The sequence below is a fragment of the Malus sylvestris genome, chromosome 5, assembly GCF_916048215.2.
Source record: "Malus sylvestris chromosome 5, drMalSylv7.2, whole genome shotgun sequence".
Lineage (NCBI taxonomy): Eukaryota > Viridiplantae > Streptophyta > Magnoliopsida > Rosales > Rosaceae > Malus > Malus sylvestris.
The window spans coordinates 41,382,221-41,410,048 of NC_062264.1; the positions used below are offsets into that span (position 1 = coordinate 41,382,221).

General features: G+C 35.7%; 2 protein-coding genes and 1 long non-coding RNA gene across 3 annotated transcripts; 2 read left to right on the forward strand and 1 right to left on the reverse strand.

Annotated features, from left to right (window-relative positions):
- Positions 1-25: 25 nt before the first annotated feature.
- Positions 26-24,349, forward strand: LOC126624139 (uncharacterized). The gene is made up of 2 exons (XR_007623992.1): positions 26-358; positions 24,096-24,349. It is a non-coding gene; the product is annotated as an uncharacterized LOC126624139 (long non-coding RNA).
- Positions 12,202-15,086, forward strand: LOC126624136 (probable 2-oxoglutarate/Fe(II)-dependent dioxygenase). Its single transcript, XM_050293154.1, has 4 exons — positions 12,202-12,483; positions 12,849-13,093; positions 13,285-13,612; positions 14,558-15,086. The coding sequence occupies exons 1-4, from the start codon at positions 12,208-12,210 to the stop codon at positions 14,801-14,803; spliced, it is 1,095 nt and encodes a 364-aa protein (XP_050149111.1). The 5' UTR covers positions 12,202-12,207; the 3' UTR covers positions 14,804-15,086.
- LOC126624138 (eukaryotic translation initiation factor 4E-1) lies at positions 23,874-27,009 on the reverse strand. The gene is made up of 5 exons (XM_050293156.1): positions 26,460-27,009; positions 25,339-25,504; positions 25,096-25,221; positions 24,456-24,521; positions 23,874-24,349 (listed from the first exon to the last, which is right to left on the reverse strand). The coding sequence occupies exons 1-5, from the start codon at positions 26,753-26,755 to the stop codon at positions 24,299-24,301; spliced, it is 705 nt and encodes a 234-aa protein (XP_050149113.1). The 5' UTR covers positions 26,756-27,009; the 3' UTR covers positions 23,874-24,298.
- Positions 27,010-27,828: the final 819 nt, after the last annotated feature.

Below are 27,828 nucleotides of genomic sequence, written 5' to 3' on the forward strand. Positions count from 1 at the left end.
CAATATGATTATGCACGTGTTAGGCTTAAATATGACAAAATATGATTCTTATACGTAACCTACAACATATAATTTTTTTTTACAAATGATAAGATAATCTACACTAAATTCATCTAAACTACAAAAAAGAAGATTTAAACATGAGACCTCAAGTGCATAAGCGTATGCTCTTATGTCACCAATTGAGCTACAAAGCACGTGCAACCTACAACATCTAATTCACTTTTAAAATTGAAATAGTTGATGTGTGGGATTAAATTATTCTATCGACTTCAAAATTGCCCCAATTCAATGATGCCACTTGTTTTTCTTATAAATAACACAAGACATGGAATGCATGTTGCACAATTGGTGAGAAGTAAGATTAAAATCATATCAAAGATCGATCCGCGCCAGCAAATACATGTGCTACGGCTACATGCATCAAGAAGTGAACAATTATATCTTGGGTGAAGGGCATCTCAAATTCGTTAGAACGGGCCCTAAAAATATATTTGGGCCGTGAGGATCATGGCAGCCCATTGCAAGTAAGAAAGCTGCAATTGCATCAGGGAAGTGGGCCAAGGGGAAGAGAGGGGGCCCAGCATCACAGAAGGCTGTTGGAGTCGGGCCACTGGTTGGTGGGCCGAGGCTCCGTATAAGCCCAGCATATGCTGGATTTGGTTTTGCGCGAGAAGCCCAGCGACGTTGGCATCTTGGGATGAGATGCGGGCATGAAGCCCAGCATGAAAGACTCAGGCAATGTCCAATACAAGAGCAGCAAGCCCAAACAGAGGCTGCTGATGCAGGACAGAAGTCGTCTGTGTCACTGGCTCAAGCTGCAGGCTTGGCGCGGCTGGGAGCTGCGGCTCAATCGCAATTTTCCCCAAAATTTTGTTTTTTGTTTTTGTTTTTTTCAAATTCTAGGGTTTGGAAAAAGAGAAATTTAACGAAAAGCTCTCGGTACTGTTCACTTTAACGAAAAACTACATTTTTACACTAAAAAGTCAATCTTGGTATTATTCGCTTTACCCTTTATTTTGTCATTGTCGTTAAAACTCAAAGTTTACAATCAATTTTCATTAATTTTCTTTTGAAAAAACCCAAAAGTGCTTCTATTTTCTTTCGATTCTTTGACTCACAAATTCCACATAGCGATTTATAATTGCGTATTGCATGAACAAGTATATATATTGACAAAATATATGAACATATATACAATATATACATATATATATAATATATAAATGTAGGGGGTTCATGCATCATGGGGAATATTTTCATGCTTCAAAGTCGTTTCAAATATCTTACTTTATTTAAACGTACCTAATTGGCAAAAGACAACAAAAACCCTTGAATTTGTAGAATATCCATCTCGGAAAGCCGGAATTGCATCTCCAATGCGTTGTATCAAGTCCAACACAGAAAAATTAAAAGGAAAATTAATGAAAATGACTTGAAAACTTTGAGTTTTAACGATAGTGACAAAATAAAGGGTAAAGTAAATAGTACCATGATTGACTTTTTAGTATAAAAATGTGGTTTTTCATTAAAATGAACAGTACCGTGGGTTTTTCGTTAAAACTTCCAAAATTAAATTGAATCAATAGTATGTAGATTAATTTAATAAAAGAATTAATCATAAAAAATTAATGATTAAAATGTAATACTCCCTGATGGAAAAATAAACTCTCTTTAGCACAACATCAAGAGCGTGCTGATAACATGTTGTAGGCATAATTTACTAAACAATCATGGAGGCCATAGAGAGAGGGAGAGAGTGCAGCATAGAGAGAGAAGAAAGATGTGTAATTGTGATATGTGTTCTATTTCACCGCATTGTGCCTTTATTTATAGTATTAGGAAATGTTAATTTCTTACCCTTTTAGAATTACAACTCTTAATAGGTAATCAACTCCTAATATGAATATAAGAGATATTTCAAGATATACTATGATTTACACAATCACATTCATAATCCAATAAAACTGCAACACATATAACAATTTCCTATTATTAATATCCCATCCAAAACCATGTGGGACCCCATCATGTGTGCCTCGACAAGATTTTTCCTTTTTTAATTCTATTATTATATTCTTGAGCCATTCAACTAAGAGATTTTTCAAAGTATTTGAACACGGAATAGTATACCAATTGTCATTATACGAGTGGTGAGATAGTGCTAAAAAATTCACAACTTAAAAAATAAAAACTCCGTTTCCTTACATAATAACACGTACTGTATTATCCGTATTTCAGACACAATGAAAATATTTGTCCATTCAACCATGTCTTTTATCTTCTAGAGATGTGAATGAGTTGTGACTTTCAGCCATTCAACAAAATCTGTCACTTCAGAAAGCTCAAAATTTGAAAATTCTTCTAATTGAAAATTTGAGTAGTCTTATTCAAAAGTTGAGCGATCCCAACTTGTGGTCGTCAATTAGTTCACAACCAACATGTGTTAAAAATAACAGAAATCCTATATAGACTATTTCAAAGTAGAACTCGTTATAAATTTTTCGCCATTTTATGTTTTTGACATAATTTTAGTGCCAACATTATAAAATGTTATGCCAAAAAAAAAAAAGGTGACGGAGTGTTTCACTTTGAAAGAGTTCAACTTTAAAAGAGTCTACTTAGCATTTCTCTAAAAATAATAACAAATTTATATCTTAATGAAGATCACAAATTAAAACTAGTCAATGAGCAAAGATCACGAGTTAAAGACTAGTTCTGCCATAAATGCAAATGAGACTTTCTCAAAAGTAAGATTTTTTATGAACTCTCTGTCATCTTATTTTTGTGGCACAATTATCGTACTAACATTATAAAATAATGTGTCAAAAATATAAAGTGACAGAGGACATAAAGTTTTACTTTGAGATGGTTTATTTAGTATTTCTCCTAGTTATGATTACTCGTCAACCTCCTCTGACTTATGTCTCCATTATTATAAGAAAAAAGTCATAAAATAATAATTTTATTTCAAAACACATACATTTTTGTCTTTATTTGTACTTGAACTTTTTTCGTCTAATAATAAATTCTTTCTTAAAATTAAAATGTTTTTGTCACTTAGTATTACGGTTTAGTGATATTCATTTTCACTTGTAAGTAAAAAGTATTAGGTTCGATTCTCACCATAAGTGAATTTGAATCATGTTATTGCTAGTCCATTATGAAGCTAAATCTACCCGCTCTCTTTAGTGTAGATAATATCATTAGTAAAAAAAAAAAAAAACTAAAGCGGTCTTAGTACATGCGATCAACTATGCAAATTCTCTTGTGTAATGATAAATAGTACGTTCACTTTCCAATATCAAAGCTTCATACTTTTGATTACAACCTGGGTTGCAAAGGCTCTTAATTAATTGAGCTAACACTAAGGGCTGGTTTGGTATTGATGTGCTTTGAAAAAAAGTTGCTGTGAGAATAAGCGGCTGTGCTGTGAGAATAAGCGGCTGTGAAATAAATCAGCAGAGTGTTTGGTAAACTTTTTTGTAAAAGTGCTTTTGGAAAAAAAAAAACAGTCTAATAGTAGGTATTTTCATTAAAGAAGCACTGTAGCTCCGTGTGCTTTGAAAAAAAAGCCAGCTTTCCAAAGCTGCAAAAAGCAGCTTCAGCTTTTTCCTTTGATTTCAGCTTATTCTCACAGCAGCTTCCAAAATAAGCCATTTTTTTTCAGTTTACCAAACACCTAAAACCCCCACAGCTTTTTTTTTAAGCACCGCACTCCCAAACTAGGTCTAAATGGTTTGCTAATTCGCTAAGTTGAAGCTCTATGTAACAAATCAAGTGGAGAAAGAAAAAATACAGTAATTTTAAGTGATTCAAATTCAGTCCAATCATTACGTATTTGATTGTCAGGATCAAGCTGTCAATTTTCCACTTGACATGGTTTAAGTTGTAAGGAATTACAGCAGGGACGAAAGGTTGAATAATTCAAAGTTCTGTTTTTCAGGCTCGAGATGCAATATGGAATTGGTGGTTCTGCTACCACGAGGTCTTCAGACCTCTACAAAATTAGTCTTAGTTCTTGTTAAGGGAGGTCAATTCTTGCTTTTGTATACATGGAATATTCATACAAAAAGTCTAGGAAGATGTGAACATTTAGATTAAGGTGACGTATTTTAATTGGGCAGACAATTAAGGTGCACTAAATTGTTGTTTATGATACACGATTTATTATTTGTTTAACCATTACTAGTTCTATTCCATAGTTGGTATTTGTAAATGTTTCTTTTATGCATATGAGTCCAAAGATCTCTTGCTAAATGCTCTCTAACTACGTTTAGAAGAACATAAAATTTTTCATGTCATAAAACTGTTTTATAGACAAACGCAGGTTAGATGACCCTTTTAAATGCACTTTCAATTAATTTTTCAGCAAGTACATGAAATTTTAATAAAAAAATTTACTACATTCTTTTTTCTTTTTCTTTTTCTTTTTTGAAAAAAAATTTACTACATTCTTAAGTTTATAACAAAAACAATTGTAACATACACTATGCTTATTAACTAAAGTGCATTCTACGAATGCATGCCCTTTACGATAACAGATCTAAGCATAACATTCCCCCATAATTACTAACCACGGCCACATCAGAATTATAAACCAAGTTCTTTAACTACATTAATATATTAGAAATGTTATTAACACTATAAAAATCTCATACTACACTCTTCACAATTATATTATTTTCAATTATAAAAAGTTTAGAGTGCAAACTAGATTTTTAAAATGCATATAACAATTGCCTACTATTAATATCCAATCGAAAACCATGTGGGACCCCATCATGTGTGCCTCGACAAGATTTTTCCTTTTTTTAATTCTATTATTGTATTCTAGAGCCATTCAACCAAGAGATTTTTCAAATTATTTGAACACGGAGTAGTATATCAAGTGTCATTATATGAGTGGTAAGATAATGTTAAAAAATTCACAACTTAAAAAATAAAAACTCTATTTCCTTATATAATAACACGTACTGTACCATTCGTACTTCAGACACAAGGAAAATATTTTTCTTTTCAATCATGTCTTTATCTTCAAGAGATGTGACTGAGTTGTGACTTTCAGTCATTCAACATCTGTCTCTTCAGAAAGGTAAAAAATTGAAAATTCTTCTAATTGAAAATTTGAGTAGTCTTATTCACAAGTTGAGCCATCCCAATTTGTGGTCGTCAATTAGTTCACAACCAACATGTGTTAAAAATAACAGAAATTCTAGAGAGACTTTTTGGAAGTAGAACCCTTTATAATTTTTTTGTCACTTTATATTTTTGCACAATTTTGATGTTAATATTATAAAATTTTATGTCAAAAAATAAGATAGAGAAAAGTTTCACTTTGAGAGAGTCTAACTTTAAAAAAGTCTACTTAGCATTTTTCTAAAAATAATATAAATTTATATTTTAATGAAGATCACAAATTAAAACTAGTCAACGAGCAAAGGTCACAAGTTAAAGACTAGTTATGTCATAAATGTTAAGGAGACTCTCTCAAAAGTGAGATTATTTATCGACTCTCTGTCATCTCTATTTTGTGGCACAATTCTCGTATCAACATTATAAAATAATGTGTCAAAATTATAAAGTGACAGAATCCATAAAGAGTTTTACTTTAAAATAATTTTTCAGACACAATGAAAATATTTTTCTTTTCAATCATGTCTTTATCTTCAAGAGATGTGACTGAGTTGTGACTTTCAGTCATTCAACATCTGTCTCTTCAGAAAGGTAAAAAATTGAAAATTCTTCTAATTGAAAATTTGAGTAGTCTTATTCACAAGTTGAGCCATCCCAATTTGTGGTCGTCAATTAGTTCACAACCAACATGTGTTAAAAATAACAGAAATTCTAGAGAGACTTTTTGGAAGTAGAACCCTTTATAAATTTTTTGTCACTTTATATTTTTGCACAATTTTGATGCTAATATTATAAAATATTATGTCAAAAAATAAGATAGAGAAAAGTTTCACTTTGAGAGAGTCCAACTTTAAAAAAGTCTACTTAGCATTTTTCTAAAAATAATATAAATTTATATTTTAATGAAGATCACAAATTAAAACTAGTCAACGAGCAAAGGTCACAAGTTAAAGACTAGTTATGTCATAAATGTTAAGGAGACTCTCTCAAAAGTGAGATTATTTATTGACTCTCTGTCATCTCTATTTTGTAGCACAATTCTCGTATCAATATTATAAAATAATGTGTCAAAATTATAAAGTGACAGAATCCATAAAGAGTTTTACTTTAAAATAATGTCTTTAGCATTTCTCCTGATTCAAATTACTCGTCAACCTCTACTCGACTTATGTCTCCATTATTGTAAGAAAAAAGTCATAAAAATAATAACTTTAATTCAAAATGTGTACTTTTGTGTCTTTATTTCTACTTGAACTTTTTCGTCTACTAATATATTCTTTCTTTAAAACTAAAGTGGTTTTGTCAATTAGTATTATGGTATAGTAGTATTCATCTTCACTTATAAGTGGAAGATCTTAGGTTTAATTCTCACCATAGACGAATTTGAACCATGTTATTGCTAGCTCATTATGAGGGTGAGTCCATCCCCTCTCTTTAGTGTAGATAATATAGTTAGTCCAAAAAAAAAAAAACTAATGTGGTCTAAGTTTGAGTAAACAAATCATAAAGGGTGGGGAAAAAAGTGTACTTAGAGCTTCTCACACATTCTTCTTTCTTTTTAGTCATTAGATTGAATAAGTCAAACAAAATCAAAGGCTAAAATTAAAAAAAGAGTGTATACGAGACTAAAAATAACGTGTTAATTATTTTTATAAAAAAAAACACAAGGGTCTGTGTTGGGAAATTGAAATATGGCCATTTTAAAGAGCACTTATTTAGATATCAAAAATGCAAATCTTACTACATTTTTCATGCCACATTTGTATTATCTTTCTAATAAAGATATGATCCACATGTGTTGATAGGCCCTACCACTACTAAAAATGTGATACAAACGTAGTACAAAAAATTTGCTAAGTATAGCATTACTCATGATCATAAAGATAATAACAATAACAATTCAAAAGACAAAAGAAAAACAAAGGCAAAACGAGGCTGAAAGCTCCAAGGGAAGCAATCATGGTGCCTTTGGTGAAAGCTTCTAGAGTGAGGAAAGTTTCATAGCCGCAAGTGACCGGCTTTCAAAATAGCGTATTTGGACGGATGTTTTTCGATAAACTATCTTACTTAAATGAAGAAAGAGAGAACTCTTCTTTATGTACAAAATTTTCAGTCCAATCCTTTTCTTTGTACCAGAGTGTGCAAGGAAGAAATCAAAGCCGCCCGTTCGTTGTCCCTCATGTATGATGGCCCAACAGAAACATGGCATGTATATGTATGTATATATGTGCTGTTTTGAAAAACAGGGCATGAATAGCTGATTTTTCAATACAGAGTCCATATCATGCATCCCAGATTCCCATGCTACATATATTTCTACATGTACGTATGTAAGTTATATATACCCATGCATGCATAGCCTTCAGGCAGATAAATTATTTGGTGATACTGTAGCACTGCCAGCTAGCAGCGTCGAGTGCTGTTACTGATCCACTAGAGATTTGACACGTGTACAACTAAAATACATCAACTTCTACCGTTAATGCCCAATTACAATTACAAACCACCCTGCCTGGTTCAAGCAACTCCATGCGATTACAAATAAGGACGAGAGAGTGAAATTAGGGTTTATGGTTGAATTGGTTGCGCACTAGTACTGCTTGGTATTGAAAAGGATCAAGAACGATGAATTAGTTTCTCAACGAAGGCTGTTTGTTTAAGTAGGAAACTAGATCGATAAAAGTTGTGGAGCCCCAAAGGCTCTGATACCAAACCAAGACAAAAGAACAAAAAGATAGGAATTTCGTGAATTTTATCAGCGGATAATTACACAGACAGCACCTTTTAATACAACAAACACGCTGCACCCAGATTTACAAGCGGCAGGTTAGCTTCCAATAACTTCCTTCGCCACGAATTTTTTTTTATTGTGACTGAAATATAAGTAGTATACTATGTGTTATAATAAAAGTATAATAAAAGTCATGAGAATTTTTTTTTAAGTTATTAACTTTTTAGCACGCATATCCTACAATTTATATAATGACACGTATTGTACCATCTCGTGTATCAATTACACTGAAAAATCTCTCCTCCGCCACCTCCATTTTCAATTAGATAGATTTTCTCCCATCTTCAAGCGTTGCTCACAAAATTGAAATCAAGTGCGGCGGTGGCCATGTCTGTCGCAATGATTTCTTATTGTTATTATTATATATAAATGAACACTAATTGCAGATTAAAAAAACAGAGAATACTTAAGGCCTATTTGGTACTTTACTTGAATTCAACTTTTTAAACTCAAAAATAATTTCAAGTTTTAGGCTTTAAAAACTTGTTTGGTATGATTATTTTAAAAAACTGAACTAAAGACTAACTAAAAAATATAGTCTATTCTTTAAAAACATAAAAGTTAGTTTTTAAAGTTTTTTAACTTAAACTCATTTATTTTTTTCCCTCCTCCTCTCTCTCACTCAAATCTCTATTTTCTTCTTTATCTCTCCTTTTTTTTTTTTGACCTTTTTCGTCTCTTCCAATCCACTCTCTTCATTCTCTTGGTTCTTTCTCTCACTTACTCAGCTTCCTCTCTTTTTCGTCCAATCATTTCTCTTCTTTTTCTTTCCTTTAATCATCTCTTACTTTCTTTCCCATTCTCTCCTCCGACCCTCTCTTTTTAGATCTCTTTGTTTATAAGTTGTACGATTTAAAATTTTTAAATCGCAAACCAATCAAGTTTTTTGTCTTAAAGAAAATTGTTTTGAAAAATGATAGAAAATTTCAAATAGGATTCCAAACAAACCCTTAGCGATTTGAGTCTTTACCATTGTCAGAATAATTTAACACTGTCTTTAGTATGTAACTGGACGTTAACAGCAGAAGCTAATTTGTTTTAGTTGTACACGTGTCAAACTTTTAGTGATGAATATCACCACTCAAAACTGCGAGCTGCTGCTACAGTACCACATAATAACGTGGGCGTGGTGAAAATTTTCCATCACTGATGACGATTGTCCCATCATTTAATTAAGTGATCACTTGAATATGTCTGCCCAATCAAGATAGTATTGCACCACAAATTAGATTCGAATTCTCTCATTTCCTCTTTTCATCTCTTTCCATCTCTTACTCTTACAGTCTTTATTTTGTCTTTTTTTTATAAAAAAATTAATATAAAATATTGACGTAATTTAAATGTGACTATTCAAATAAAAGAAGAGGAAATGAGAGAAAAAAAAAAGAAAAGAGAATTCTACTCCCCACAAATTGGCTCGTCCTAATCAGAAACGTGCTCTTAAGCTACTAAACAACTAATAAATACTCCATAAGTCAGACAACGTGTATCCATTTCCAGTTACATAGTACATAAAAGGTCAAGTCGGATTACAGGTATCAATTTATACCCAAAAAAATTGATAATTAAGCACGTTTTTTTTAGTACATAAAAGGTCCTCAATTTATACCGAAAATCATAGATAATTAAGCACGTTTTTTTTAGTACGTAAAAGGTCAAGTCAGATTACAGGTATCAATTTATACCGAAAACAATAGATAATTAAGCACGTTTTTTTTAGTACGAAAAGGTCAAGTCAGATTACAGGTATCAATTTTTATACCCAAAAAAATTGATAATTAAGCACGTTTTTTAAGTACATAAAAGGTCAAGTCAGATTACAGGTATCAATTTAGGAAGCAGATTGTCTGCCCGGGTGCCATTTTCATCCCTTTTTGTTTGTACGGTCACGGTTAAGTCACATCAACATTTTATATTTTTATTGTATTTTGTCTTATTATCTCTATAAAAAAATTAATATAAAATGTTGACATGGTTTAATCGTGATCGCACAAAATAGGAGAGGATGAGAAGACCATCCAAACAGGAGGGCAGACAATCTGCCTCCATCAATTTATACAAAAAAAAAAAGGATAATTAAGCAGGTTTTTGTTCTATATGGATTGAATAATTCATTCCGTAAGTAGCAAGCTTTAGGTGAAAATGACATCCATTGGGCACCCATTACGCAACCTTGCAATGTTTAAAAAGAGAACAAAATTGTGGGGTTGTTTACTATAGAAAATTAGATTGTCATCTCTTAATGAAAGTGTTATTTCTATTAAACTCAGATATTTGGCGAAATATTAATTTACCATAAAAAAATTGAACATCTCCCTTTACGCAAGAGAAAAGAAAAACTTACATAACGTAAGTATCAGAGTAGTATTATGTGTCAGTTAAACAATGATATGTAGAAAAAAATTACACGTATTATTACATCATGTGGAATGATAAGGAAACTAAACTTGTAGACCAAATTTTGTAAACTAACTGACATAAAAATTGATGATTGGATTAGTGTTCAAGTATTGATTAACATGTGGGTTAAATTCTTATCGGGGACAAGGACATGCATTCACCTAATTATTTTTTCGAGTAGGGTAATGTTTAATTAGTTGTGGGAAAGTAGGTAGGAGAGAAATAAATACGTGTACATAAGTATATTACTATAAGTACATTGTATATATGCACATACGTACCTACATAAATCCATAATCAGAAGATCTTAAGCACATTTGGAATATTTTTTTATAAATAAAGTAAATTTGTGTTTGCATCCTTTCATACAATATGGCTTTTTTTTCACTAAGCCTGAGCGTAATTTCCCCTTTCCACCCGATCCAAATTCCAAAAATAAGAAAATGGAATATGTTTGAATTTCTAAGAAATACAAATTCTCATTAAACTTAGACATATACAATCATCTAACTTGATGTTCACAGCATAAACCATTTGATTTTTTCCTTAGCGTTTTGTTTTAATTTTCTAGATGTATTGCAAAAAGATAAGGGAGCCAAGAGCAGAGAGAACTGATAATAAAGTTTGTTTCATGACTCATTAGTACTTACCGATCAGTATAGCTAAACCTATATATATATATATTGATTGAAACATTATGCTAATTTAGTCAAGAGTCACCTATATAGTTAATGCATGGTACATATTATAAATTAAAGGAAACTTTAACGAAAAACTCTCGGTACTGTTCACTTTAACGAAAAACCACATTTTTACACTAAAAAGTCAATCATGGTACTATTCACTTTACCCTTTATTTTGTCCTTATCATTAAAACTCAAAGTTTTCAAACCCTTTTCATTAGTTTTCCTTAAATTAAATGGGCTCAAGCCTGCAACATGCATCTGGGAGAGATTATCAATCACTGTTCAATCTATCAGCTGCCACCTTAAATTATATGTACAGTGATTGATAATCACTGTTCAATCTATCAGCTCAGAGATCAATCCACAAATTATATGGGGGCGCAATATGCATTGAAAATAAACTCCTCTATTCACTCGCACATATAAATTATAAAATAAAGACTGAAAATAAACACCTGGATTTTGTTTGGTTCTTAATCTTAAAACCAAAGCTAATTTTGATTTCTAATAACGACTCACAACTGTGAATTTAATTCTTAACGGATTATCTATCTGGGTACTAATAGTTAACAACAATGCATGTGTATTTTGTATGGTTGAACTCACTTCCCGGGGGAACTTACAACAGATATGCAGGCAATATATATGGGATGTTTCTTTTCAGGTTAATTTTTATAGATAACATAAAAGATGTAGACACTGATTCATCTCCAATTGACGATAAGTCATCAGTTCGATCTATTTACTCATCGAAAAACTAGCAAATGTATATATGTTTTCTGACCAACAGAGAGATAATAAATTTGAATTTGAGACTTCTCATATCACAAGATTAAGATCTAGTTATTAATTACTTTTCCAAATTGGTAAAATCTCCAGGGAAAAGTTACTATATATGTGTATTGCTTCAGGTATCAGTAGTAAAATAACGACATGCATGAAAGGCGTAAATTAACGACGTCGGTCTTGCAGAAAACTTCAGATAGAAGCATTCGCCGAAAAACTCCCACTTATTTGGACCAAGTAAAGGGAACAACACATTAATTACACAACTATGCCCTAGTTTTTTAATAATTTGATATCAAGGTTTTTCTCCCTCAATATTTGCAGTTTTTGCCCACACGTTTTAGCCTATATAAACACCCATAACTTTGTGGTGTATATACACTTGAGCTCATTAATAAGAAATAAGAAATGGCATCACTATCGCAGCTCCCAGCAGGTTCTGGGAGCTCTAATTCGCTACTCAGCGTCATAGAGACCGCCAAAGAGCCCTTAACTTCAGTCCCACAATGTTACGTTCGTTTGCAACAAGAACCAACTCCATCTGAACTCTCTGATGATAATAAGGGCACCTTCCGTTCTATCCCTACCATTGACATGACTAAATTAGTTAAGGGAGAAACCTCAGACTTTGCAAATCAACTGGAGAAACTGCACTCAGCTTGCAAAGATTGGGGCATTTTTCAGGTCTAATATTGATCTTTCAAATTTCTTGGACTTAAATACTTTTTCTTAACATAGACACTAGTACTCCACTTAAATATTATATATCTTCTCATCAAGACAAGCTATAGTAGGTTTTCATGAATTTAATATCCGATGAACTAATAAAATGGAATTAAGATTTCATAGTTATCATAGCTAGTTAGATATGTTGTCATGTTTTATAGGGCTTTAATTATTTTTCTTTCTATTTCTAATTTCTAGATTAATTTTTTGTTATTGTGAAAACGAATTTTAATTTATTATATATATGTCTACATAATTTATCAAACTAAAGTTGGAGAAAACTCATAACCTTGATGTTGTCCTGTTTTTTTTTTTTCTTGCAGTTGGTGAACCATGGAGTTAACCCTATGCTGTTAGAGAATCTGGAACAAGAGATTGAAGTATTCTTTAAGCTTCCCTTGGAAGAGAAAATGAAATATGCAATAAGGTCAGGTGATGTTGAAGGCTATGGAAACATAGCCAAGACCAAAGACCAAAAGCTTGACTGGGGTGATAGGTTCTATATGATAACCAACCCTATTCATCGAAGAAAGCCGTACCTCTTCGCAGAGCTCCCTTCATCCATCAGGTCCTCTCTCTCATAAATCTTAAGAGCCCATTTGATAACAAAATGAAACAAAAGCTGAAAACTTAAATGAAAATGATTATGAAATGGCACCTAAACTTGTATACAATTGTTCTCTTACGCATTCAAACACACATGCACCCAGTTTTTCTAAATTTTTATTGAATTTGACATGTTTTCTTGGTATATGCTAGGAATACCTTGGAGTCATACTTTATGGAATTGGACCAACTTGCCATGAGACTTCTTGGGTTTATGGTGAAAGCTCTGAAGACAGATATGAGAGAGATAGAGGAGTTGTTTGATACAGACGGGATGCAATCAGTGAGAATGACATACTATCCTCCATGTCCACAACCAGAGCTGGTTGTAGGGCTCTCACCTCACTCAGATGCATCTGGGATCACCATCCTCAACCAGCTTAATGGAGTTGACGGTCTCCAAATTAAAAAAGACGGGGCTTGGATGCCTGTCAACTTCCAAAAAGATGCCTTTGTGGTGAATGTCGGGGACATCTTTGAGGTTTGTCCTGTATATACTTCTTTCCTCGCACTTCTTTTCTGGGCTATATTCGACCATAACGTAGAAAAAAAAAAGATAATAAATGAAAGAGAAAAAGACTACTAGGTTAGCAAACGTGGGATTTCGAATCTCTATATATTAGTATGTGGGAATATTTGAAATGAAATTGTTCAGTACTGTAGAAGCACTAGGTGCGGACAATAATTAACTGTCGCATTTGATTTCAATGATTTAACTGTTAGAGCAAATTTAACGATTAAATAGGTGACACTAAATATATAAATAATAAACAACATTAGTGAAATTGAGGCATAAATTAGAAAATTAATACTAATTTATGCCTCACTATTAGTGTGCGGGACAGGCAACTAATACTACTTAAGTGAAACGGTGCGTATTGCTTTGTCAGTATTATTGGATTGGGCTGTAGGATGAACAAACAACGCTGTAGAAAATTGGTTAATGTAAGAAGAATGAACAAACAACGCTGTGGAAAATTGGTTAGTATTAAGAAAAATGCTAAGGAGATTATGTTTTTAGATCATATTTTGTGAATCACATGATGTGACGGTTGATAATTAGATTCATTCTTCCACATCATGTGATCTACAAAATATGGTTTAAGTAAACGATCTTTCTAGTATCACTTCAATGTTAATGGGTTGAGACTGTTGAATTCGATCATTTAACAATAAATTAAAAACTTGAATCTATCATATTAGGACAACACTTGGCTTCACATCACAGCTTGAGTCCTTGTTCTTGCAATGATAACGAGTAATCGTTTCACATTGTCATTGGAGAATGAATGATCTCTTATATGTAAAGAGTCAAATCAATTCATTCATTTTATTATATGTGTATTTATATGGTAATACTATACCTTAGATCATGGCATTTATGGGGACATACCAATATTAAGGAAATTTTATATTACATTTGCAGATGCTGAGCAACGGAGTTTACAAAAGCATTGAACACAGGGCAATGGTGAATTCAGAGAAAGAAAGGGTGTCGGTTGCGATGTTCTTCAGCCCTAAATTTGAGGCAGAGATTGGGCCACTCAGAAGCTTGATAACCCCAGAAAACCCACCACTGTTCCAAAGGGTTGGGATGGAAAAGTACGTCAACGATTTCTTCTCCCGCCGTAGGCTTGACGGGAAATCGTACTTGGAGCAAATGAAATTCTAAAATGCTTGATTAAAGACTGATCGATCGTTTATTCGATCAATGAGCCGTTAATCAGGATATATAGTACTATATGGTGTGACAATAATTAAAGTTGTGCATATATATATATATATATATATACTGTATATGCATAGGCTTTTCCAAATGTGTGGATTCTGGAAACTGGGAATGAATCATACTCCTATGAAATAAGGCGTTCCTTGTATATAGCAGCAAGAAAGCTAGCTTCTATTTGGTATGTTGTGTATCCTATATAGTAAAAGTGAGAAAGGAAATAAAATGTGTGGTTGTTTTAATAAAGTGATGATTATTGTGTTATATATCGTTTTATATCTTATAAAATTCCCTGATTAAGTTTTATTTATACACAGTTATGTCTTACAAAACGAAATAATTCTTGAAGAAGTAAAGTTTTTGAATTCCAACTTGACATGAATCATGTTTTCGATCGAGTTAGGATGAGTTTGGTACGATTTCATAAGAGTGTTCTTAGTTTGTGTTGATGCACAAAATCAATGAGGACTTTGGTACAACAGAAAGTGTTTGGTTTTTGACATTCGCTAGATTGCTCCGGTCACTAGTGTGGATAAGTATGTACATGAATAGAGATAGGGAAACAAACACAAGATGTACGTGGTTCACCCAGATTGGCTATGTCCACGGAGTAGAGGAGTTCTCATTAGGGTTTACACAAATACATAGGTTCAAGCTCTCATTTTGTGAGTACTAGTGAATGATTTAGTACAAATGACATTAGGGATTATTGTGGAAGAATGATCTCCTTTTATAGAAGAGAGTTTCTAGCTTTGTTATGGCCTTGACACATGTCATGCTGTGATTGACCTTTGATGTTGACACGTGTCGCTCTGTGATTGGCCCCTTGGTGTTGAAACGTGTTGCGCTGTGATTGGCCTTCTGGTTGGAGGAAAACTCTTCTGGGTCCTTAACGGTATAACGTTGACCGGTGCTTGGTAGTTTCGGGATTGGTCAAGTATGGTACAAACAGTGCTCCCCTAAGTTCCCAAGTGAGGGAAGCTCCTCGGTTTGGGACTTGCAAGATCCAAGCCGCTGAGTAATAACGAAACTTCTAAGTACTGAAGTGTGGTATCGTTTTCACTTGCCTTATTTGTCTCATAAGTAGATGTGGCATCTTCTCTGTAAATACTTTTCCTCAATCCAGGGATGGTATCTTTAACCGATGGAGATGCACAAGGTAATGTAATGTATCAATTTCACTTGAAGCTTACTTGTAGTTTCGGGCTTGGTCAAGCGCGATACAAACCCTATAGTAGTAGTCCTCCAAGTCTCTGAGCGAGGAGATCTGTCGAAAGAGGTGACATACAAAGTAAGCAATTAGAGTTTCAAGCAGTCAGTCTTAGATCGAAAGTTTGATCTCGTGTTCCAGTTGATTATTCTCATTCTCCTTGTTCTGTAGACATCAATAAGGACAAAGAAAAGGACATAGAGAAGAGATGATATGAGATATTTTTGCTTTTGAAGAAGTAACTTTCCACAGGCTTATTCTTGAACTAGGCTGGAAGGTTTTCTAGTTTCCTCCAGAGTATAATGCCGACTCAAGAATTTGAAGGTCAAACAAGTCTATCAAATCAAGAGTGTGTTCGATCTTGATGATATGGGATATTTTTGTTGTTGACAAAGTAATAGATGAATCAGCACGTGTTATGTTGCGCTTGTCTCCACATGCTTCCTTGTATTCTTCTCACTTATCCTATCTGTTCTTCATGCAGATGTGGTATCTTTTCTAGAAGCATAAGATGTTAAAGATAAGTACTCGAGAGCAATGCCAGGTAAGTAATTAGGCAAGAAGTTCGTAACTGGAATCTTGATTCCAAGTGCTGACTGATTGTTCTCTTTCTCCTTGTCTTGCAGGTAAGAATAATGGCAAGGGAAAAGACAGCGAAAAACATGATATGGGATACTCTTGCTTTTAACCCTGATGATATGAGATGTTCTTGCTCTGGTGTGGCTTGTTTGCAGAGGTATTATCGGGGGGAAAAGAAGTTGAGTATTTCGAGAGACTCTGCTGAGAGTGCTCTTTCGGATGTGAAGAAAAGTTAAACATTTTTTTTATTTGCAGGTCTGCCTGGCTGTGGAAGATGAAGGTCGACATATATAGGAATTGTCCTAACAGCCCGTAGTAACGCTGTTCCTTTACCCTTCTCGATCATAGCAATGTAGTGGGAGCTGCAAGATTCACGTGTTTTAACTTTGTCAGAGCACTTTGAAAAAGTGGTCTGTGGTATCTGAAAAGCTGATGTTGCGTGTGAAGATTTCATACAAGTTTTATCCAAGGAAATCTGGCTCTCGAAGTTTGGAGAGCGATGCCTCTTCGATTTTCGAACAAGCAATCTTGTCGGGGATCTGGCTCTCGAGATTCGGAGAACAGTGCCTTTTCAATTTTTGAGAAAGCAATCATGTTGGGAGTCTGGCTTTCGAGATTCGGAGAGCAGTGCCTCTTCAATTTTTGAGAAAGCAATCCTATTGGGAGTCTTGACTTTCGAGATTTGGAGAGCGATGCTTCTTCGATTTTTTAGAAAGTAATCCTGTTGGGAGTCTGGTTCTCGAGATTCGAAGAGCGTTTCCTCTTCGAATTTTTGAGCAAGTAATCATGTTGGGAGTCTGGCTCTCGAGATTCGAAGAGCGATGCTTCTTCGAATTTTTGAGCAAGTAATCCTGTTGGGAGTCTGGCTCTCGAGATTCGGAGAGCGGCGTCTCTTCGATTTTTGAGTAAGCAATCCTGTTGGGAGTGTTTTCTCGAATGTGAATGTTGGGCATTTTTGCCAGTCTACTTTGCCACTGAGCACGAAGGTTGACACACATAGGGACTTTCCAGTTATCAAGCAGTGATGTTGTTCCTTTACCCACGTGGGTAATAGTGGGGTAACTGAACCTTCAAAATTTATGTGCCTAAACTTTGTCAGAGATCTTTGGCAAATTTATCTGTGGTACCTGAGAAGCTGATGTTACGTGTGGAGATTGTCGACAAATTTTACTCAGGAAAATCTATTTCTCGAAGTCCGAAGAGTGGTGCCTCTTCGATTTTTGAACTAACGGTCATGTTGCCATTTCTTTTATAGGGCACCAATTGTGTGCAAGAAGTACGTTCAGAGAGTTATTGCTTGTAGGAATTTTCCCCTTATTTTTATACTTCACAGATTTATTGGACCTCATTTCTCCTTCATCATTTCTGAAAATGTCTGGCCCATCCGATGGTCGTTTTGACTTGAACTTTGGTGAAAAGGCAGCCATGCCTCCTTAAGACAACATATGGCGCCCATCCTTCTTATCCCCTACTGGTCATCTTACCGTTGGGGACTCTGTGATGAAGAATGATATGATTGCTGCGGTGGTGGTTAGGAACCTTCTCACTCCCAAAGATAACAGACTACTTTCCAAACGGTCTGATGAGTTGGCTGTTAAGGATTCTCTTGCTCTCAGTGTTTATTGTGCAGGTTCTATGTCTAATATGACCTAACGCCTATTTGCTCGAACCCGCCAAGTTGAATCATTGGCGGCTGAATTGATAATTCTCAAACAAGAGATCAGAGGGCTCAAGCATGAGAATAAACAGTTGTATAGGCTAGCACATAACTGTGCTACAAACATGAAGATGAAGCTTGACCAGCTGCAGGAATCTGATGGTCAGATTTTACTTAATCATCAGAGGTTTGTGGGTTTGTTCTAAAGGCATTTATTGCCTTCATCTTTTGGGGCTGTACCGCATAATGAAGCTCCAAATGATCAACCTTCGGTGCCTCCTCCTTCTGGGGTTCTGCCCAGTATTGAGACTCCTAATGATCACCCTCTGGTGCCTCTTCTTTTTGGGGCTCTGCCGACTTCTGAGACTTCTCCTGAGCAAACTTTGTGAAGGCTCCATCTTGTTTGTTTATTTTGATTCATGTATATGTACATATTTGTAACTTATCGGAGGTATCAATAAATAAGCTTTACTTCATTTCAACATATTGTGTTAAATACACCAAGGTCTCATTTATTAAGTTCTTTGAATTTTTTTCTTTTGTTGAAGCTTGTATGTTGAAACTTTATGAGTGAAGTATGTAGGTTGAGGTAATGCTCCCTTAATTTCCCGAGTAAGGAAAACTTTTCGGTTGGAGACTTGAAAAATTCAAGTCCCTGAGTAGTCGTGAAACTTCCAAATACCGAGGTGTAGTAGCATATGGTAGGAGTCCCCCACGTCTCCGGTCGAGGGAGTTGATAAAGGATGTGTCTTGCTAGTAGTCAAGTTTCCAAAGTAATAAAATTTCACCATTTTCCTTTTTAAGTGGTAGCCCAAAACTCCTCATTCATATATATTTGTTATGAAAGTTGTTAGGCCCAAAGAAGATGAGGCCTAGGCCTTTATAGGTGAAGCTTTGTAGGTGAAGCTTTAGTGTTGAAGCTTTGTAGGTGAAGCTTTGAGGTTGAAGTTTTGTTGGGTACCATGAATTGATTTTGCTTCACACTATCTTGATCAAGAATGTGAAGCTTTTGGCATTTGTAGTTGAAGCTTTGTAGGTGAAGCTTTGTAGGTGAAGCTTTTGTGTTGAAGCTTTGTAGGTGAAGCTTTGAAGGTGAAGCTTTTGTAGGTGAAGCTTTTGTGTTGAAGCTTTTGTAGGTGAAGATTTTGTAGGTGAAGATTTGGAGTTAAAGCTTTTGTAGGTGAAACTTTGAAGTTGAAGTTTTTGTAGGTGAAGCTTTGGAGTTGAAACTTTGTAGGTGAAGCTTTGGAGTTGAAGTTTTGTAGGTGAAGCTTTGGTGTTGAAGTTTTGTAGGTGAAGTTTTTGTGTTGAAACGTTTGTAGGTGAAGTTTTGAAGGTGAAGCTTTGTAGGTGAAGCTTTTGTGTTGAAGCTTTGTAGGTGAAGCTTTGTATGTGAAGTTTTGGAGTTGAAACTTTTGTAGGTGAAGCTTTTGTAGGTGAAACTTTTGTAGGTGAAGCTTTGTAGGTGAAGCTTTGTGAGTGAAGCTTTGGAGTTGAAGTTTTTGTAGGTGAAGCTTTTGTAGGTGAAATTTTTGTAGATGAAACTTTGTAGGTGAAGCTTTGGAGTTGAAGCTTTTGTAGGTGAAGCTTTGGAGTGGAAGCTTTGTAGGTGAAGCTTTGGAGTTGAAGCTTTTGTTGGGTACCATGAATTGATTTTGCTTCACACTATCTTGATCAAGAGTGTGTGAAGCTTTTGAGAATTGTAGTTGCCCTCCATTTGTTGAAGCTTTTGTGGTGAAGATTTTGTAGGTGAAGTTTTGAGGTTGAAGCTTTGTTGGGTACTATGAATTGATTTTGCTTCACACTATCTTGATCAAAAGTGTGTGAAGTTTTTTAGAATTGTAGTTGCCCTCCATTTGTTGAAGCTTTTGTGTTGAAGCTTTTGTGGTGAAGCTTTATAGGTGAAGCTTTGAGGTTGAAGGTGTGTTGGGTACCATGAATTGATTTTGCTTCACACTATCTTGATCAAGAGTGTGTGAAGCTTTTAAGAATTGTAGTTGCCCTCCATTTGTTGAAGTTGTTGAATTTCCCAATTTCCCAATTTGAAGCTCCAATTGTAGTTGCCTTCCAATTGTTGAAGTTATTGAAAATGTGGGAGAGACAACATATACATATTTTGCTTCGACATTATTGAGCAAAAGATTGTGATGTAAGTCACACCTTACAGTAGTCGAAGGTTTGAATGAACTATATAAATTGAATTTGCTTCGAATGGTTGTGATCAAGAGTGTGTGAAGCTTTCTACGAGTTGTAGTGTTTGCATTGTTGCAGAGGAGAAATGTCTGAAGCAGATGTAAGAGGGCTGAAGAGCTTAATCTTCGTATACCATGCACTGAAGCCGTTGTTGGCTTGTAATAAGACTTTGTTGGTGACTATAACTCTTGTTAGGCATAAGTGTTCCCCTAGTTGAGTTGTAAAGTTTAAGGGTTTTTTTATTATTTGTTAATGCTAAGAGTTCACATGTACAAGTTGTACCACTTGTCTTCTGGTTGGTGGAATGAATGGTGAGTTGCTTTCATCACTTGGTTGGTGGTATGAATGTGAGATCCTTCATCACCTTTCATCACATTTCATCACCTGGTTGGTGGCACGAAGATGAGTTCCTTCTTCACTTGGTTGGTGGCATGAGTGGCAAGTTGCCAAATGATATTAGAGTACGGGTTATACATTTCATCACCTGGTTGGTGGCACAAATATGAGTTCCTTTTTCACCTGGTTGGTGGCATGAAGGAAAGTATGGGTTGTACATTTCATCACCTGGTTAGTGGCATGAGTGGCAAGCTGCCAAATGATATTAGAATACGAGTTGTACATTTCATCACCTGGTTAGTGGCATGAGTGGCAAGCTGCCAAATGATATTAGAATACGAGTTGTACATTTCATCACCTGGTTGGTGGCATGAAAGAGAGTACGGGTTGTACATTTCATCACCTGGTTGGTGGCATAAAGATGAGTTCATTCTTTACATTTCATCACCTGGTTGGTGAGAATAAGGGCAAGGTGTCAAGGCACATTGTAGCCAGTGTCGAATGACACAAAGTATGTTGAACCCTTTCGAAGCACAGTTGCCTTATGTGTGGATGTGTTGGAATGTATGATGTTTATGTATGAATGTGTTGGAATGTATGATGTTTATGTATGAATGTGTTAGAATGTATGATATTTATGTTGATTGACATGAGTGACGCTTATGAATGTTTTGTTATGCATGAAGGGATCCATGCTTTCGATATGTGAACCATGTTGGTTGTAACACTTAATATCATATACTTTATGTCAAAGTACGCATGTTGAAGCTTTGAGTTGGAGTATAGGGGTAGGTCAGCGTAGACCAAGTGTTCCAGTGCTAGGAATGCAAAAGACTCAGAAGAAGTTGTCTGAATTCCTTCTTCTTTAAATATTTACCGAATGGCTTGTGTGACAAAAGATCTCAAGCGGTTGAGAGTAAAAACATTTGTAATATGTATGCCTTCTTATAATAGCATTTCCTTTAGTACCTAGTCCTCCACTTTGAAAGAGTGAAGCTTGGCCTCATAGTCATAATAGTCGATGGTACGTTCACCCCTGATTGTCTTGATACGAACTTTTATCCCGCTTGTTGTAATAGGCTTGCTGAGAGTAAAAATCATTCCTATTACCAAGAGTGAAATACGTTTGGTGACTTAGCGAGTAGCTAAATGAGGCAGAAGATGATGCAGTGGGTGTCTGAAGGGCCAAGATCTCCTCACTTGGTAGAACTTGACTTCCACTTCCCACTTGTTGATAGGGGTTAACCATATGGGGGTTCCCTTCTGCAAGGAGGAGTCTTCCTTAACTTCTCATGCTTCAGGTCGAAGCAGTTGGGTTGAGAGAAGTCTCATGTTGATCAATGTTTTGATGATTAGCTCGCTCCTCATTAGGGATACCTATGTCGAAGGAAGGTGACCCTTCGTGTTAGGGGGCACCCAAATGATGGTTGATGTCCACAGGGGCAACAAGCTCTCGTGTTTGAGTACACCTAGTTTCGTGGAACGTTTCGAAGAGCTTTTCATATTGTTCTTGGAGGAACTCATTCTTTATTGCTATCTTGTTGTTTTGAGCCTCCAGCTCATCGACTTTAGCTTGAAGAACGAGCTTATTTCATTCCTTCTTTTGTTGCTTCGCACTAGGTGCAAGATGAGTATCATACTGTGTGCCGTGGCTTCCTCTGTTCCCCATGTTGGAGAGGGATGCCTGGTCAATAGAGAGTGTAAAAATGGTGGAAACCAGCTTGACAAAGCTGAAGAGAGTAGGAATAAGTGTCGTTCCCACAAACGGCGCCAAATGTTGATGCACAAAATCAGTGAGGACTTTGGTACAACAGAAAGTGTTAAGTTTGTGACATTCGCTAGATTGCTCCGGTCACTAATGTGGATAAGTATGTAAATGGATAGAGACAGGAAAGCAAATAGAAGATGTACGTGGTTTATCCAGATTGGCTACATCCATGGAGTAGAAGAGTTCTTATTAGGGTTTACACAAGTACATAGGTTTAAGCTCTCTTTTTGTGAGTACTAGTGAATGATTTAGTACAAATGACATTAGGGATTATTGTGGGAGAATGATCTCATTTTATATAAGAGAGTTTCTAGCTTTGTTCTGGCCTTGACATGTGTCATGCTGTGATTGGCCTTTGATGTTGACACATGTCGCCCTGTGATTGGTCCCTTGGTGTTGAAACGTGTTGCTCTGTGATTGGCTTCCTGGTTGGAAGGAAACTCTTCTGGGTCCTTGACGGTATAACGTTGACCGGTGCTTGGTAGTTTTGGGATTGGTCAAGTATGGTACAAACAATTTGTTATTATCACCTGCATAATTTCTCACCCACCTGTAAATAAAAATATTAATGTCAATTCATGCTGTTGAGAGTATCCCCTTTTGTGAGTTACATCTATATATGTCCAAGTTTATATTGCATGGCCTTATTTTTTTTACAGCGCCAAGGGAGATGCCAAAGTTGCCAACTTGTTTCGAAGAAACAGAAGAATGAAAGAGCTAAAAAAACAAATCCACAACTCCTGGGAAAACCAGAGGTGAATATTCGACGTCGTTGCAAACTTGCAATATTCAGTTTCTTTATTGTATTTTTGTACAATATCCAACATCATGTGCAATATCCGCTAACCCTATCTTGGCAATGTGTTCAATGAGTGTTTTCTGCACACCTGGGTTTGAAATTTCATCATGTTTGATATGGTGCTAGTATTTCTATTTATACAGGTACATGCAATTAGTGCAGTATATATCTTCTCAGGGATAAATTTCTTATCAAATGTCTGAACTAGGGTTGTACAGAATCATGAGCTTGTAGACAGTTAATTTTCAGATTTATTTTCCTTGCAAGTTGAGTGTGTGATTTGAGTTGGTAGTGTGAATCCCACATCGGAGATTTAAAGAAATTTGCATGTGCTTATAAGGGGTGGGTTAGTTCTCCTATTGCCAATTAGTTTGACGATGAAACTTCTACTTCTCGTACATTATCAGATGTTATCCACATGCGCTCACGTCACCACGTCACCCAATATGGTTGTGCATGTTTTAGGCTTAAATATGACAAAATATGATTCTTATACGTAACCGACAACATATAATTTTTTTTACAAATGATAAGATAATCTACACTAAATTCATCTAAACTACAAAAAGGAAGATTTAAACATGAGAGCTCAAGTGCATAAGCGTATGCTCTTAAGTCACCAATTGAGCTACAAGGCACGTGCAACCTGCAACATCTAATTCACTTTTAAAATTGAAATGGTTGATGTGTGAGAAGTAAGATTAAAATCATATCAAAGATCGATCCGCGCCAGCAAATACATGCGCTACGGCTACATGCATCAAGAAGTGAACAATTATAACTTGCGTGAACAGCCCGAAGAGAGCAAACGTTAGTCAGAAGTTACTCTGCATGCGAGTATAGAATGCTGTTGCAGTTTGGAAAGCACCGAGGACTACCAAAGAACAGTACTATACACATCAGGCTACGTATTTATTCTTGGCACCTCTCTCCTGTCTCATCGCATCCTCCTGCAAAAACCAGAGCATAAAGGGTGTTACTTATTTACGAGGCCCCCAACATGACACGAAACGGAATAGAATAACGAATAATATACGTAAGAAACAACATCCTTACATGAAATATGTATCCAATAGTTTCATTGTAATCCAGAAACCCCTTCCATTGTTTCCCAATGCTCAGCTGCAGCAAGAAAGTGGCTATGAGACATCATTGCAACTTTCTTTACCATAATGCAACTCATAGCTATAAATACAATAAGTGCACGTAATTTGACTGCCATATTCTCAAAGAAAGGGCCTGTTTCCACGCTCGGTGTTTGGAGTAGGCTATAAGTCCGGCTCAACAAATTTAAGTTATGTACAAAATAGATTCCTATAAACCATTTGGCCCTAGCAGCCAAGTGGCCACCTTCTTGTTTTATAAAAGACCTTATATTTGACTAAAGAGGAAAGCAGTTGAATTGCCGAGGGTCTTGACAGATTTAGGGACAGGAAGAAACATAGATTGATCAACTTTACGAATAATTCTTTCTTTCTTCCTAGCAGCCGGGAGGACTAAAGCAACACGAACAAAAAAAATCCTATGCTATAAATAAACAGGAAATCTTTCCTTCTGCTAAAGCAACAAACCCATAAATGTGATGTGTGAAATTCTATCAAATGTAATGATACAAAAGTTTTATAATTTTCAACTTTTATGTATGTAATGTGCCTTCGTGCAATACACAACATATAGGGAGTCAATCAGCAATTACCTGAGCAGCTTCATTTGCTGCATTCTTGGTCCAAAGAGATATTTTTTCTTGCCTAGGTCTGACATTGACAACTGCTCCACAGATTTCATCGCCATGATCAAACTGTTCTCCAATTATTGCTAGCAACTGATACCAGAAAATACAACAATTAGAGGCCCACACACACACACACACACGCACGCACGCACACAAATATACACATATCAATTCACCCTCAAATACCACTTTCAGTTTAGACCATACCGTATACAACCAAGAGGTATCAGATTTCCCTTTAGGATAAGTGACAGTCCACTTTCCTCCATTAGCACAAACAGGATCCTCCCACTTTGGCTCAATTTTGTATTTGAAACAATGGAAATCCGTCCCTACATTCAACTTGCTCGGATGATGTATATTGTTGTAAATGCTGAATGCAAAACAAATATTATGAGCAAATTTGAGTCCCTATAAAGAAAGAGGAACAGAGGCAGACATGCAAGTAATTCTCATTACATACAGTTTTTTTACATAATATTTTGGATTTAGATGTCCTTATGAAAAAGGAACCAAAGAGTTTGCTATACAAGCGGTTTATTACCTCAAATCCCACAACAGAAATACTACCGTGCTGGCTTAAATAACATTACTTGGATTGCAAACATCTACACTGATACATTTCGAATCACCCCAAAGATCTACGTAAACCGCTTCTAGCAATTATTTCAACGCCGTGTGAAATCAACACGTGGATGTAGAAATAGACACATTCAATTCCCTAATCAACTAGGAGTGAACCCGATGAAATATGACTATAAATCCAGATCAGGAGTAATCGGGGAACCTCTAAAGTCCCAGTATAACAGGAAATCAAGAGACAAATGCAACGCCAGATTCAACACAAGATTTCTAGGCTAACTACTTTACAATCTCACTAATTCTGGCAGCATTCATCGTTGCTAAATCAATCAAGGAGGCTACAGAAGAGACACAAGCAACCAAAATCGACACAAACAACCCAAAACATTTATCTCAAACAGAACCGAGTAACAAATTTACAGAAAACATAGGAAAAGAAACGAAAACATTGGGGGCACTAAGAAAATGTAGGAAAACAAAAGAAACCAAAATCTCAAACTTTAACGGTGGGGAAGCAAATTATCACTCTGAATCACAGAGCAGTCCCGTTAGTTCCATAGTTTCCAATTTCTAGGTTTACAATCGATACGAAACCAAATCCATTTCCTTTACAAAAAATCGCCAAATTTGTTTTATCACAAACTAAAGCAAGCACATAACAAACGCAAAAGATTCAATCTTCTATCAGTTTTCCTACCAACCAAACAAAATTAAACCCAAAAACAGAGGAAATGAAAGAAATTAACCTCCAGAACTCCTCGACGGTAGAGAAGGTGTAGATCGGGCGGATGGAGCTGCCCCAATCCTCCTGCTTGGACTTGGCGGACTTGGCGGCGGGGCTATCGAACCAGAAGGTCCAGGAGTGCTCCAGAGGGAGTGACTGCGGCGCTATTCCTTTCGACGGCTTCGAAGACGCCGAATCTTGGTCGCCGACGATCTCTCCTTCTTCGGGCTCGTCGTCGTCCTCCCTCGTTGTAGGGTTCGCCTCGGTCTTGGCCTGATCTTCGGAAGCTGAAGTCTTGGGTGCGTCTTCGACCACCATTGTTAGGGTTTGCTGAGGAGTTTATTGATCTCCCTCTTTTCTTTCTCTCTCGGCGTTTCTTGTGCGAAATGTGAAACACTTGCGTTTCGATAACATTCGGGAAAATTCTCTGATCCTTTTTATATGTTTCGCCGCGGGACTCTAGGACCATCTCCAATCCATCCAATAAAGGATTACAGAACTAAAAATAGTTCAGAATGATACGAAAATCGCCTTCAATCGAAGGCTAGGTTAAAGGGTTTGTGGATTTCATCGGACCCAAACCCCCAAATCAGGCCAGCAGGTAGGCCATTTCTAGCTAGCCAGCCAGCCCTTCAGCTCAGCCCATTTAAATGTCAACTCCTACCTGGCGTTAACATGACGCCAGCTCGCTAACGTCATGCTGCCGTTAGGTTACTATTGGAATTTGATTTTTTTATTGGACGAATTTTAAAAACAAAAAAATTATAACTTTTTTCCCTATAAATACCTACACCATTCCTACAACATTGAAAGCTGAAAATAAGAAGTGCCGCGTAGATACGAATCTTATCTAAAATTGTGCACAACCAATTACATCTTGACACGTGACACTTGAAATCATATCTGAAAAATTATTAAGAATAAACAAAGATAAGAAATCTGGAGAGTTACTTACTTTAGCAACATGTGTCGCTTGAAAATAATATCCACAAAATTATTGAGATTACATAAAGATAAGAAAAGAGAGTTACTCACGTTAGCAACACGTGTCACTCAAAATCATATTAAAAAAATTATTGAGATTATATAAAGATAAGAAATCTGAAAGCTTATTCATTTGGCGACAAGTAGCACTCAAAACATGTCCAAAAACCTTATTTTAATACGGTAGTTTAATTTAATTAACCATATTAATTTAATTAAAATAATAAATTTTATTTGGCTTATGGCCCTTTGGCCCCCTCGGTTGGAGATGATATAAAATATGACATAGCACTGTTTATTAAAATATAATTTATTGCAAGACTATAGGGCTAAAATGAGCCATTTGGCCATTCTTCGGTTGAAGATGACCTAAGGGGTGTATTCAATTAGGATTTTGAGGGATTTTA